Source organism: Chrysemys picta, chromosome 22 (assembly GCF_011386835.1).
Source record: "Chrysemys picta bellii isolate R12L10 chromosome 22, ASM1138683v2, whole genome shotgun sequence".
NCBI lineage: Eukaryota > Metazoa > Chordata > Testudines > Emydidae > Chrysemys > Chrysemys picta.
In genome coordinates, this window is record NC_088812.1 from 14,837,218 (window position 1) to 14,852,371 (window position 15,154).

A 15,154-nucleotide genomic window follows, 5' to 3' on the forward strand; every position below is an offset into this window, starting at 1 on the left:
GGGTTGCACAAGATGATCCACTCGGGGGGCATGGCAGCAGGAGCGCCACCGGAGGGGGAGGGGGAAAAAAAAAGGGGGGGCAGCCAGAGGAAGGGAGCAAGCAGGGAAGCTCCCCACCCCCCGCAGGCAGGGCCACCCAAAACACAGGGGCTTTAGGGGCGGCAGGGCCCTGGGCCAAGGGAGCCCCGGATCCCTAGCCTGCCGCTCTAAAGCCCCTTTTGGACTGCAGCCGAGTCCTCCGGCCTGTAGAGGAGCAGGGGCAGCCAGCGGCCGGAAAGAAGCGGCGCTTCCCCCTTCAAAGCCGCCTGGAGAGAAGCAGCGCTTTGAAGGGGAAAGTGCTGCTTCTCTCCGGCCGCTGGCTGCGCGGCTGCCCCTGCTCCTTCCGAGTCCTCCGGCCTGTGCTCGCAGGGCTGCAGTCCGAAAGGGGCTTTAGATCTGCAGGCCAGGGCCCCGGGGCCCCCTTAGCCCAGGGCCTTGCAGCCCCTAAAGCCCCTGCGTTCCGGGTGGCCCTGCCTGCCCGGGGGTGGGGTGGGGTGTGGGGGGTGGTGTCAGCTCCCAGAATCGTGGCCATGGGAGCGGTGCTGCACAGAGCCACCTGCACACCCCCTTCACTAAACATCCTTTTTAAATATTTTTTGTGCATGTTTTATAATGTACATATATATTAGTATAGTAGTACAATGTATATGATTTATACATAAATATACACATATTGGGGGTGCGTGCTCAATTTTTTTTTTACTGATGGGGTGCGCGATCAAAAAAGTTTGGAGACCACTGCTCTAGGCCACGAGTGTCGAACACCCAGTCCACCTGCTGCAGTTACGTCAACTGCATGAGGTTGTCAGAATCTTTAGCTTTAAACTAAAAGAAAAAAAAAAAAAAAAGGCAGTTTCTGGCCCATGTCTATGAAGGAAACCTTCGAAACAAGATCCAAGTGTACCCAGTCTTTCATTGCCTTTCCGAGTCTGCGGGCAATCGAAAAAGAGGATGTTACTTACCTGTAACTGGAGGTTCTTCGAGATGTATGGTCCCTCTTATTCCAAACGCGGGTGCACAAGCACACCATGTGCCAGAAGGTTTTCTTAGCAATGCCCCGTTGACCCGCATACACGCTGTGCATCCCCTCTTACTTGCAGAGTGTAGAATTAGCCATGCAGGTCGATGCCTCGCCAGTGACTCTCTTACTGCTGAGTAGTCAGGTTCGCAGCAGAGGGGATGGAGTATTGGAATACAAATAGAGACCACACATCTCACAGAACCTCCAGTTACAGGTAAGTAACCTCCTCTTCTTTGAGTGAGGGTCCCCATATGCATTCCAAACGAGGGTGTGTAGCAATCAGTGTGAAGGTGGGTGCGAGGATGCGAGACGAAGTGCAGTCTGTACTACGGCGTGGCCCACTGCAGCATCCACAGCTGCCTCTTGGGTGGTGGCATTGTGGGATGTGAAGGTGTGTACGGAGCACCATGTTGCTGCACAACAGATGTCTGGCCACGAGATGTCTGCTAAGCAGGGCGAAGTGGCTACTTGTGCTCGCACAGAGCGTGCTGTAACTTATCAGACGGCAGTATGTTGAATAGCATGTGGCATTCACGGATGCACCTAGAGACCTATTTGGAGATGTGTTGGGAAGAGAGAGCCTGGCCCTTGGACCGGACAGCAATGGCTACAGATTCGTTGATGCACGAAAAGCACGGGTCCCGTGGAGGTAGAATGCCAATGCACAGCGGACGTTGAGGGTGTGCAGGGAGCTGTGTAGCTTGGGACAGAAGACAGGGAGGTGGATGCACTGATTGAGGTGGAATTCTGACACCACCTTTGGGAAGAACTTATGGTAGAGCCGTAAGTCCACCAGGTAAGGGAGGCCAGAACCGTGTGGGGGACAACCACCCCAGCCTCCAAATGGTCCTTCTGGGATCTATAGATGAAGAGAAGCCACAGCTGGAGGCCACGCATGCATAGATGTGTGTGTGGTGTCATGGAGGTACAGGCTGCCATATGTCCAAGGAGGGAGAGAACGGCAGACCATGGTGCGTGGGTTGTGGCAGAGGCCCACAATCATCACTGTAGCGTTGCAAAGAGGTCCTCTAGAAGGAAGACTCATGCTGCGATGGAGTAGAGCCACATGCTGATAAAGTCGATCGTCTAACTTCTCATTAATGCAAATAACCGGAGAGTGCGAAGGGCGAGGATGGCAGAGGCGAGTTCTTGTCAGGATAGCATGACAAGGGAGCTAGTCTTTGAGGTAGGGATACACCAAATAGCCAAGGCGGCGCATTTGTGCTGCTACCACGGCAAAAACTTTGGTGATGACTCATGGAGCCGTCTCTATGCCGAAGGGGAGGACTCAGGATTGGTAATGGTGGTGGCCCGCGGAGAAATTTCCAGTGGGTCAGGTGAATGCTGACATGGAAGTAGGCATCTTTCACATCGAGAACCGCAAACCAGGCCCCAGACATTGGGATAATCAATGTCAGCATCACCATATGGAATCTGGATTTCCTGATAAAGGTGTTGAGCACCTAAAGATCTAGAATGGGGTGCCACCCGCCACCCTTCTTCAGGTGGAGGAAGTACAGTGAGAAGCAGAGTGTCCGCTTCTTCTTGGAGGATGCGTTGAAGGGATAGGTTCCCAGGGGAAGCCCTGGGTGGGGAGTGATGAGGGGGAAATGATAGGAATTCTATGGAGTATCCATGATGGATGATCTCCAGTACCCAACTGTCCATGTGAGCATGCCCCAATTGTGGGCAAATAGGGGAAGATGGCCCCCAATGACAATATGGGGTGCTGCAGGAGAACATGCATGTCAAAACTGCTGTTTCAACTGCTGCTGGGTTGGGTCAAGCAGGTGATTGTGGCGGAGGCAGGGAAGTGAGGGCATTGTGAGCGGAGCAGTCTATGTGGCACCTCCTGCTGGTGTTGGTAGTATGTTGGCTAGAGGGCATGTGGTCGGGGACAGAATGGTTGCCGTTGCTGCTTGTGTCTCAGGGCCTGGGTGTAAACGCCAAGGGACCTAAGCATGGTTCAAAAGTCCTTCAGAGAATGGGGGGGATTCATCTGTCTTCTCATTGAATAATTGGTGCTCATCAAAGGGGAGGTCCTCGATCAAGTTTTGGACCTCCCTGGGGGATCCGGACAATTGGAGCTACAAGTCCCTGGGCATCACGGTCACTAGAGAGCAAGAGGATGTGTCCGTTGCCTTGGCCACCAGTCACTCCTCGTCCACCAGCGCCTGGAATTGCTGCTGTTGGTCTGGTAGCAGCTTGTCCCTGAACTCTGCTAGCCTGTTACAGCTGTTAAAGTCATATTTGGCTAGCAGAGCTTGATAATTGGCCATGCGGAACTGCAGTCCTGCTGAAGGAGCAGACTTTCCTGCCTAGCAGGTCCATCCTCTTTGCCGCTCTATCTGGGGCAGTAGATTTTTGAGGGTGTTTCGCTGCTGCATGGACCACAAGAGAGTTGGGGAATGGGTGGGTAAAAAGAAAGTCTGCCCCTTTAGCAGGAACAAAATACTGCCTCTCTATTCTCTTCTCTCTGTTCTCTTCGGTGTGGGGGCATAGGAGGCAGAAGTGCGCCACGCTGTCCTCATCTGTTGCAGAATGGCTTCATTGATAGAGCCCCTGGGGTTGGAGGATGTCCAGGAGCGGATGCTGCATGACCTGGATCTCCTCCAACAGAATCTTCTTCCACCACCACCGTGCAAGTCCTGGTTCTGGCAGTGGTCATCAAACAGGGAGACATAAGAGCCTCATCCAGTGATGAAGAAGCACCAGTGGAACCGGTTCCATATCTTCCTCCGCCTTGTAAACTGACGGTGTGGAGAGCGAAAAGGGGCCAAAAAGAAGTGTCCCTGGGCATTGGTGGATCTAGCGGGTAACGGTACTAGGCCTCTGCAGTGGGGTCGTAAGCTGGAAGGTTATGGCAGGCTGGGCTGCAAGTCCGGACTCCGACAGGGCCTGGGAGAAAACGAGGGCTCCGGCTCTGAGAGACCCTCGGATTCTGAAGACCAGGGCTGGCTCCAGGCACCAGCTTGGCAAGCAGGGGAGTGGGGTGGCCACTCAGGAGAGGGGCGGCAGGTCTAGCTATTCGGCGGACGGTCCCTCACTCCCGCTCGGAGCGAAGGACCTTCCGCCGAATTGCCGCCGCAGATCGCGATTGCGGCTTTTTTGGGGGGAGGGGGGGGGAGGCTGCTTGGGGCGGCCAAAACCCTGGAGCCGGCCCTGTTGAAGATGGTTCCAGCAATGAGAGGGACTGTTGGTACCAGAGGGCTGTGATACAGCAACAGGACATGCTTCGCCGATAGCAGCAGCAGCAGCAAGGTTCATCCACTGGAGAGGGAAGTACCATGGCAAGCGGGGGTCCGGGAGAGGAGTGGAGAATGTAGGTATGGGAGGAGCAGCTCCTCCATCAAGAACAGAGGCTCCAACTGCCCAAGAGTGCATGGAGTCCCCTTGGACACAGCTGAGGGCCCAGACGGCATCAGTGGTGCTGCTTGATCCAATGAGCCTAGAGGCACTGGCATGACAGACCGTGCGTGTGCTGGTGAGGGTGCCTGCTGAGGTACTGAGGCAGTCGTCAGTACCACCAGATCCCACTTGCACTTCGCCTGGCTCTCAGCGTGGTGCAGCTTGGGCGCTGGCCCAGCCGGATCCACATGCGACCTCTCATCTGACCCGGCCTGGTTCGGGGAAGGAAACGCTGGGCAATCCAGGATGGGGATCTGCTCTTAGGTCCGGGTCCATGCTTTTTACCCTCATGGCAAGGCTTGTCCATCACCTTTGGTACTGATGGATCCAGAGCTTGGGAGGTGCTCGGAAGGGCGCTCACCGCTGGTGATGGTCTCTGTACCGGTGGTTCTGCGGGTCCCGGATCTGGGTGCTCCCTAGGGTGCATGGGTTCTTCCATTAACTTCCAGAGGCTACACTCTTGAGCCTCCCATATTCAGGGTGCGAAGGACTTACAAACAGCACACCGGGCCGTGATATAGGCCACGCCAAAGCAGTAGCGGCAACTCTGGTGCTTGTCGATCACAGAAAATGAGCACGGGCAAGAGGCACAGTTCTTAAGCCCATTTCCCCAAATGGGGGGGGGGGGGGAGAGAATTACACTATCTAAGAAGAAATATGAAACACTAAAACAGCTATGCACAACTATATACAGGAAACAGAAAGCAGATCACTCTCTCTTAGCAAGCGAAGACTCCGGCCATATGGTGGTAAGAGGGAACTGGAAAGGAGTGGACCGGCACGGCCTATTAGATCCTCGTCTGTGAGCATGAGACACTGGTGGGGGGTCAATGGACTCTGCTAAGAAAACCATCTGACTCCGGTGCAAGGTGCGCATGAGCATCTATGTTTGGGATAGATAAAGGGACCAATCATACTCGAAGAAGAAATAATGATTCAGAGAAGTGTGAACTCCCTGCCATGCATTGGTCTCACAGGAGTGTTAACTTTAGAGGCCAGTGCTGACAGCACTTTATTTCATTGCTGATCATTTTAGCAGATGGATGGGGAAGGGGGACGAAATTATGAGTTTCCTGAAGAGGATGGGAAGAAGAGAAAGGAAGAGGAAGAAAAGAGAAATTGCAAGGATCCTAAGGGGAGCATATTCTCCCACAGAATGATGCTCTCTCTGACAATAAGGGACTGAACAATAAATGACAACTAAACTTTTAGTTCCATTCTTGTGCACACTGCCACTGACATCAGTGGCAGCCCCACTGTGGCTCAAGGACTACACACAGGCCTCAACGTTTCGTCTGGTCTACAGTCCATAATTAGATGTGGGATTCATCCCTATCCACAGAATGAACTCGACACTCCTGCTCTAGGTGGCACAGGGCGCCTTTAAGAATGGATTATGTTCAATCAGATCAGTCCAGAAATTCAGAAAGGCCGCATTTTATGCTGTGAAATGTTAAACTCCAATTTTCTTCCATCAAGGCAGCTTTAAGACATGAGGAATAGTCAATAAGAACAGGAACTAGCCTGCGCTTTCACCTTTACTTGAGAGAAGCGAGGCTGCTCCCAGCCGCTATTTTAAGGGAGATTTTTTTTTGTTTTTGTTTGAACAAATGGGTAAAGGAGGCTCACATTCCTCCAAGTTGAAGCCTGCAGAGAAAGGGGTTCACACCCCTCTGCTGTGGGCTAAGCTCACCCAAGATCTCAGACTATGATCTCACTAGTTACCAATTATGCAGCAGGAATAACATTGCCCAGAATGACACGGCACCATCACTGCAGAGCAACACGCCCCACTGATGTAACGTGATGTCAGAGAGAGAACAGTGAAACATGCTGAGGGTCTGGGAGAGAGCCGTGAACAGCTACTACTCCCCATCTAGAGACCTCCACAAACACCAGCGAAAGCCACAAAGCAATGCATGCACTAGAGCAGCCCTTACGACAACTGCTCTCACTGGCCAGGTGTCGGTAGCTGCATTAGATATAAAATGAACAATTCTATACCTGTGCCAGCATGCAGAGTAGTCTATACTCTGAACGGTTTCAGAATAAATGTAAAGTGGCTTGCTTCAGCGAATGCCAGACAAACGTGTGTGGTCTACACCTCTCCAGCATACTAGTGAGTCTAGATTATACAGCACTCCAAGGCACAATACTGAACACAACAAACACCATGAAATGATTGTAATGCCAGAGAAGAAATAGCAAGCACAAAGAATCTAACCCGATGTCGACCATTCCTCCTAAAGGCAAGTAAAGCACCCCAGCTCTTTTACAAGGGCATGCATTCTAATAAGAAGCCTGTGTAATGTATTTGATATGCACGGTAAAGGGATTTGCATTGGGTTTGATTGTACTTCAGAAGCAGTTCCCTCAATCATCAACTTCTATTTAACTGGCTAGGGCTAGAACAGAGGGTGTATGGTAACCATTTCAACAGGGGGAGGAAGCTCTGCGCAGGTTCCAGAAGTTGAGTATCAAACTAGAGCAGGGGTAGGCAACCTATGGCACGCGTACGTACCAAAGGCGGCTCGCAAGCTGATTTTCAGCGGTGCTCACACTGCCCGGGTCCTGGCCACCGGTCCGGGGGGGGGGGGCTCTGCATTTTAATTTAATTTTAAATGAAGCTTCTTAAACATTTAAAAAACCTTATTTACTTCACATACCATAGTTGAGTTATATATTATTGACTTATAGAAAAAAACCTTCTAAAAACGTTACAATGTATGACTAGTATCAGGGGGTATGACTGGCACGCAAAACCTTACATTAGAGTGAATAAATAAAGACTCGGCACACCACTTCTGAACGGTTGCCGACCCCTGAACTAGAGACTGGCTACAAGAATGTGAATAACCATTAAGGTTCCCATCACCATCTGACTGGATGCAGATCCAAGAATTTCACCTCTGAAGTGTAGTGAGAGCACAGAGAACCCAGGCAAGACCTCAAATGGCTTCTATATAGTTGACTAGGGCAGTGTCATCAAAAACCCATGTCAACAAGCCACAGAAAATAGGTTAATTACACACCAGATTAGAGACTAACCACTGTGATGGGACAATCCCTAAGACAATGCACGACGACGTGACAGCTTCCTGGTAAATGTCAAGAGTTCAGCACTTACTGCCCAAGCGGTTTACAAACCAGTCAGGATTTCCCACTGGGTTCAGCTATCATCCTTTGTCAGCCATTCAGATGTGTGGCTATTTTATTTCACACACCGGGCTCTAACTCTAGTAGGGCTGACACTCCAGAGATCAAGTCTCAGTCTGTTCATTAAAACAACAACAGGTTCTGGAAGAATAGTGCGCCACAAGAGTCACACCAGGAGCATGGAAGCTCCAGACCCCTCCATTCTCCACCAGTGGTAGCAATAGTGAAAGTTATAGCACACTCAAGGCACAGATTTATTTCTATTCACCACTGTATCAAAATGACAGCACCTGTGCCCCATCTACACTACAGCTTATATGGTTGCTACCACCAGAGGTAAATATAGCCTGGATTTTCCTAGTGTAGATGCACCCTAAGATATTAGCTTTCACAAATGCTATGGCTAGACGTACCTTTTAAAACTCTTACAGAGCCTCCTCTGCACAGCTAAGCTCATCTGCAAAAGATGCAACCCCAATACATGCTGATGCTCATAGAGGCCCGTTTAATATCAGAATCAGGCCTTTAAGGCTTGATCAACCCCAAGTCACCCATGGTGACTTGATGGGCATCAAGGTCATGTTCCAAAGACTTTGATATTAGGGTTACTGCTGGATAACGATAGGGAAATCCATACTCATCCATGACCTTCTTCCTGGCCAAGCTTCAAACAGGACAGGTGTAAGGTCACAGAGTCAGAAACTGCACTAGCTCTGCTGGGTTCTACTGATGTTTTCCTCGCCTGGTTTAAAAGGGAAAGATTTCACTCAGACCAAGGTGGAAAGAGTAGCGCGAAGCTGAGGGGGCAGCTCGCCCCTGATCACGTCAGTGAGAAGGAAAGAGGGGGGCACATGGAGGTTACTATGGCTCCAAGACTCCAGCAGGGCCAGCTCTATCCCCTCGGTGACCTTATCTCCTGCGATAAATGGGGGTGGGGGAGGGGAGCATGCCATGCCACACTGACCCCTTGGCCTGGATGCCTGTGAGGAAACATGCTTTCCAGCACCTCCTACAAGAGAATGGGTCCAGTCACATCACCAAGAGCCCGTTCCCAGCATGCAGCACTGGGATGCTTTACTACCCCAACCTCCTGCCCTGAGGGGGAAAAGTCACAATCTTCCATCCATCCTGCCCCCTCCCCCCCAAAAAACCACAATGTCTCCGGTGACCCTGGGCCAAGGAAGGATCCAGAATGACCCCTACAGCTCATCCCTCCCAGCTCCAACTCAAGGAGCATAACCCAAATGCCCCCGCCCCCCCCAAAGCCCCACACTACAACCCTCAGCACAGCACCCCATCCCAGGGGGAGGTGCTGCCTCACCTGCCCCTCCAGATACATCCTCCACAGTCCCCTATGACAGCCCCCCATTAACATGCAGGGGGGAAAGGGATGGTCCACCTGCTCCCCCATCCCAGGCAGAGGGGATGCCCCCCCCCATTATGCAGCCTCCGCACCAACACCCAAGGGAGCAGGGTCACCCCACCTACCCTCCAACACCATTTGACCGCCCCACCCAAGGGGGAGCAGATGCTGTATCTGCCCCCCCCATACCCTTCCAGTCACATATGCCCCCCTACATGTGGGAAATGCCCCAATCCCCCCAGGAGACGTGAGGGGAAGAGCCCCCCCATATTTGCCCCCCCCGTAGACGTGAGGGGAAGAGCCCCCCCATATTTGCCCCCCCGTAGACGTGAGGGGAAGAGCCCCCCCATATTTGCCCCCCCCAGGAGACGTGAGGGGAAGAGCCCCCCCATATTTGCCCCCCCGTAGACGTGAGGGGAAGAGCCCCCCCATATTTGCCCCCCCCGTAGACGTGAGGGGAAGAGCCCCCCCATATTTGCCCCCCCCAGGAGACGTGAGGGGAAGAGCCCCCCCCAGGAGAGGTGAAGTAGCCCCCATGCTCCACCCGCCCCCACTAGGGGTCGGGGTCCCCCAGCCCCCCCGGAAGGGGCTACTGCCCCCGCGTCACTCACCGGCTGCGGGTCCCTCCCCGCCGCTCCCTCCTCCCCGCCGAGCGGGCCGGGGCTGCAGGGCGAGGCCCGGGCTCCCGGGCGGTTCCGCGCCAGGGGGAGCGGGGGGGAGGGTCCGGCCGGGCGGAGCGGGGCGGAGGCGGCTCGGCGCTCTCGGGCTCTAACCGGACACACCCGCCCCGGCTCCGCTCCGCGATAACAATGGGGCTGCCGGCGCAGCGCCTCCCCTTATATAGCCCGGAGCACGTGACTTCTCCCCCGCCCGGGCGCGGGGCAGCTTGGGAAATAGAGTTCTGACGGCCCGGCCTGCGCACTGGCCGCTGGGAGTTGTAGTCCGGAAGGAGGGGCTTGCTGGGAGTTGTAGTCGAAGGCCTAGCCCCCAAAGCAGGCTGGAGAAGCTGGGAAACAGAAGCTCTCGCAGCTGCAAAGGCAAATCAGGCCCTAGGAAGGAGCAGGGGAGGAATAGAGTAGTGCAGGTTAAAAACCAAGCAGGCGGGCAGGCAATGGGGTGGAGAGATGCATTTTGTAAAAGAGCCACCACTGCTTTTTGCCTTCTGCGGGTAGAACCTTTAAAGGAATACAGGCAGGCTTTTCTCTAGCTGCTCCAGAGCTAGGAGCATTTGGGGTTTTTGCAAGCAGCATAAGCTTTTTAAAAAGTAAACTGTCACATTCATAACACACACAACTGCAGCTTTAACATCACATAGCAGGACAGCAACAGAGAGCAGGGCATAGGGAGGAATAAGGTGAAGCTTTTGCTCTTCCACCAATTTAAGGTATCAAGAGTGCAGGCAACAACCAAGGTATCTGGGCAAAAACCAACCCACCAAACATACACTGCCCCTCCACCCCCCCCCAAAATCCACTATCTGCTTTGTGTCCCCAAGTACCTATCTTCTGTACAACACAGCTCTTTGCCTGCCTGCAGCAAGAGCTTGCACAGACAGCTGAAAGGAACAAGGCTGGGGTGGGCTCCAGTATTGCAAAATGAATTCGCTTTAGGGCAAAGGTTAGCTTCACTTTAATATTACTCACCCTTCAATTACAAAGAGTACAAATGTTAAGTAATGTAATATCCTGGATCACCACTGGATGGAGTGTGTGCAATAAAGATGCATTTAGCAGAAGGGTCCTTGGAGCCTCTGTGCATTTTCAATCATTGAGGTCTCCAGGTCGGAAACGATTCTCTCATTCTCCCACGTACAGCGATCGCCAAGCCTTACAGATCATTAAACACAATCTTTACAGTTTAAACCCCAAGGCAATCATGAACCAGTTACAAAAAGAAACAAGAATTGAGAAGCAACAGCTGGATTAGCTAGATCTAAGGAAGAGAAAGTTAAAATTCAAACAGTAACGCCACAAATCTTTTAAGTGTAAACTCCACAGTGATGATGGAATCAGCCCGCCCATTGAAGAGTTCTAACAAGACCAGCAAAAAATCAACTTAGAAAGACGATAAGAGGACCCCCATTAACCAATCCCCAGATCGGCACTTACACTAAGATAAGCCGCCACCATATGTTATCAACAGAACTTCAGGTTGAATTGTTAGTAAGGGTAGTAATGGGATAAATGCAATCTCTGCAGTGAAGAAGCCCAACTGCTGAGCTCTGGGTGTAAACAGCTCCAGATGGAAGAAATAAGGTGGGCAGAAGTGGAATTACAGAGGAGTCTAGACAAGAGATTAGAAAGGCCAGAACCAGCCGGAATAAGCAAAAGCACCTTATTTTAGGAATAGTGAGCAGCTGCAGCCTGATGTAGGGGGTCAAAGGGCAACTGAGTCAAAAAGCAGTTGGAGAATCTAAGCCCCAGACTAGTTAAAAATCAAGTAAGAATCAGTTTATGAGTACAGGTTTCAGAGTAGCAGCCGTGTTAGTCTGTATCCGCAAAAAGAACAGGAGTACTTGTGGCACCTTAGAGACTAATGCATCTGATGAAGTGGGCTGTAACCCACGAAAGCTTATGCTCAAATAAATTTGTTAGTCTCTAAGGTGCCACAAGTACTCCTGTTCTATGAGTACAGAAAGCTTTCCAGCAGATTCCAATTCTCACATTAAATTCAGTTTCTTTTCAATCCACTATACAGCTTTATATGGGGCAAGTTTCAATTACTGATCGTTCACTTAACATCTATTGTATTCTGTCGCTGGGGATTCTGTTTCTAGCTCTGCTTGTTAAGTACACTAGGACTACTAATTCTTGCTCTTAAAAGGACAGGCAGAAAGACAACATGCAGCACTGTTTTCCATCCAGTAGGAATCTGAGAGGTGCTGTATGAAAACTTTTCACAATATAACATGAAGTGCATTGGATGGACAGCGTCAAATTAGACAGGACCCAGAAGGCAAGCAAGAGCCCAGTTTCAATGAAGGAATTCTCTACACAGCCTGTCACCAGCTTTTTCCACATATTCAATAACTTTGTCACTTACCTCGATCAGCTGATGATGGGAATGGAACCCACCAAAAATTGTTTGCTCTAAAAATCCAAATTTGGGTATCAATTCAAATGGAGAGTTTTCATCTTCATTAAATTAGCTAATAAGGAAGTCAAGTGATTTCTTTAGTGAAGCGGTTTAGGCAAAGAAGCAGTTGATCAAGAGAATTTCTATTTCCCCTTTATTTTAATCGTTTATTTCCAGTACAGGCCATTAAGTTTCAGGGGGAGGAGAGGTGAACCTCTGGCTGTTCTGCCCTCTAACCCTTCTCTGAGGGACTGTTTAACAAGCTGTTGTAGATCAACAACACAGACGCACAAGTTTAGGTTTTCAAACAATGGATTCATTAAGAATCTGTACGCACCCAGAAACATGGATACAAAATATTCACCGTCTGTCACTATTGTACATTTGCTATTACGCCTCTTGCATACTGAGAACCCGGCCCCCCAGATTAAAATACAGGCATCTTCCCAATCTATCACTGATGTAGTACAATAGATACAAAAGGCCAGCTGCCAAAAGGATAGCACCTCTGTATGCAGAGTTCGTAGTCCTGTCAATTCATCAGTAGCGCACACCGGTCTTCAGCAGGGAACGCAGGTGAAATCGCTCCAGCTTTTTCTAAGCTTTTCTTGGCATCTTTAGCCCCATCGATTTAAGCGGCCGAGGCCTCCACATTTATTAGGCAAAGATCCATAGCCATTTCAGAGTGTTTCGATCCAAGTTCAAGATTCAAACGTGACAACTGTTCTGTCACAAGCCATCAAAAAGCCAGGTAGAGGAACAATGCAGGTTGCTGCCCACAAATCAGGCCGTGATACAAAGGGGCTTTCAGAGCGTCCTTTTAAGCAAAACCCAGAAAAAAAACCAACTGCTTTGGCATTGAAGTGAATTCAGCCCTGGGTGACAAAACTGGATAGAAGAGGCTGTCCCGAAGTCCTCTATTTATCCCCAGAACAGGTATAAAACAGCAAGCAGCACAGCGTGTTCACACATTGTCCTGCAAAACATTACTCACCATCAACCCGGAGGGGCTATTTTTGGCTCAGTCTCTATGGCTCACTCAGTTCTTCGCCAACAATGATGCCAATGACATGGCATTGGCAGGTCTTTGCTAGGAAACGTGGGGGGAAGGAGGGGGCAAGGACTTCCAGCACCTTTCACACAGGGGCTACCAAGCAGCCATCAAATGGCCAACAACTCTTGCGCCATCGCTGAGTTGTTTCATTATTTCCAATCCAGTCTAGAGGTGAAAGGCTCTCAGACGCATCACTAAATAGCATCTACAGAAGCCATCATCGTCAGAGGGAAGGGGGGATTGGAACAGATACATAATGGTTGCAATCTTTAGGGCTTTCCAATGAATTGGAGGCAGAGGGGAGTTCATACAGGTCCTCTTAGGGTTATAAGAAGAGCAGTCAATATCTTACCAGCTGTTTAGAACTATGGAGATACGATTGTCAGACTGTCGCATACGCAGCATTACTCCCCGCCCCAGCTAGGCCTTTCCTGGTCCAACTCAGAACCTGGCATTTCCTGCCTCGTGTTGGTTAATGTCACAACCTAATCATTTGAACACATCTGCTTTGTATTCTGTTTCTCGTAAAAATATTTCATGTATGTCTATAAAAACCATCTGTTTACCCAAGAACCTGACATTCTGGGCAAATATAAATCCAGGCCTCACTTTATTATAAGATGCTTTTTATTTAGAACATCTTCTTTCAAGCTATAATAGGTGCTCTCACAAAGAGGGGACGTGTGCTCAGGCATCTGTTTTAGAAAGCTGATTTTTTTTTTTTTTTTTAAACACCCAAGAGACCCAACGGCTGCTGTCCTGGAAATCTGTATGTAGGCCCTTTCGTCGCCATGGCGTTTTCAGTAGCTTTAAGCACAGCCTGCAGGTTCTTGCTATGTCAATCTTTTTCAGTGCTGGTCCCACACTCTTCCAGCTCCAAAAGTGAGTTTCAGGCCAATGAGACATAAAAGTCAACATGCCAATAAAGTGTCACCCAAGTTGACAATGAAGGTACAGCAGAAGTTTATCACTTCCCCTCCACCTCAAAGATCAAGAATTTTAGTTCCTTTACAAAAAATAAAATCATACAGAAAACAGACCATATCATCAGTTAGCTAATTCATCATCAAATTTCATTTTTTTTTTCTCAAAGTCACGTGAGCTTTGAGAGTAAAGCCATGTTTGTCCATATAGACAGTGACCTTATAAATCCATGAGAATGGAGTTAGTTCCTGACGGTCTTGACACGGACATGGAGGACAGAACTACAAGCAATCTTTTTCTCACACGCACACGCAGGAACTAAACCAACAAAGATCGGGAGAAAGAGAATAACGCCTTCACCATGCAGCTGTCCGACAAGGTCAAAGAGAAGCTTAAAAAAATAATGCTCCCCCCCCAGTTCCATCAGTGCAGTTGGAAGGTTTATTTTGGGGGGTGGGGTGTTTGAGAGGTTGCTGTGTATGCCAGAGATGTTGCTGGGTTGAGTTATTAGAATAGATGTTCACTTGCAAGTCTCCAGCACAATCACAGGAGCCGACACCTCTCAAAATGGAACACACTTATCATTAAACCCATACGCAGGTCCCAAGACACAAGGGCAAGTTCCTATCAATAGCGAAGGACAACACAACCTGGCAAGTTTAGACTCCCATCTGCAACTACTTCCATTTTAAACTCCAGAGGTTAAGCAGTGCGCTATCATCATCATCAGCAGGCTGCATGCCAGAAGAGCTACGGGGGGGTGGGGTGGGTCACCTGCCAGAAGGTACAGCGCAGTAACAACACAGCTTGGGATCTTTACAGAAGCCTCCCATGAATTTCTGATCTCTGCTTGCATCCTGGTGCAATAGGCGATGGGTCTTTGTGTGTGATGAGAGGTGGCGACGGGCTCTCTCCTAGTCCAGTTCCCTCTTATTTTAAGATGATGTGGTAGCTATCATTGGTTTCAGCTGGAAAGAAAGCAAAGCAGCGTCAGACATCTCCAACCACAAGGAAAGCAGCTTTCAATTTCAATTCAACATGCCTCTTTCTATAGAAGAGTTCTCAAGACTGCCAAACAAGTGGTGGTGGTGGTGGGGGAGACGAAGAGGAGAGA

General features: G+C 50.2%; 2 protein-coding genes across 14 annotated transcripts in view; both read right to left on the bottom strand.

Moving 5' to 3' along the window:
- Positions 1-12,127, bottom strand: part of CSRNP2 (cysteine and serine rich nuclear protein 2) — a 33,286-nt gene extending 21,159 nt beyond the window's left edge. For 2 of the 3 annotated variants that reach the window (XM_065576546.1, XM_065576544.1), the window contains exon 1: positions 9,599-9,742. The gene's annotated coding sequence lies outside the window, so the exon portion shown is untranslated. Of the gene's footprint in view, positions 1-9,598; positions 9,743-12,029 lie in introns of those variants that run through there. The other variant, XM_065576545.1, reaches the window with a different exon arrangement.
- Positions 12,128-12,356: 229 nt separating this feature from the next.
- The window catches only part of TFCP2 (transcription factor CP2), a 40,330-nt gene continuing 37,532 nt past the window's right edge, over positions 12,357-15,154 (bottom strand). For all 11 annotated transcript variants that reach the window (XR_010594515.1, XR_010594516.1, XM_005297227.5 and 8 more), the window contains one exon: positions 12,357-15,008. Coding sequence is in view for 9 of the 11 variants with exons in the window: in XM_005297227.5 (XP_005297284.1) it covers positions 14,971-15,008 (38 nt within the window). In the remaining 2 variants the exon portion in view is untranslated. The remainder of the gene's footprint in view (positions 15,009-15,154) is intronic.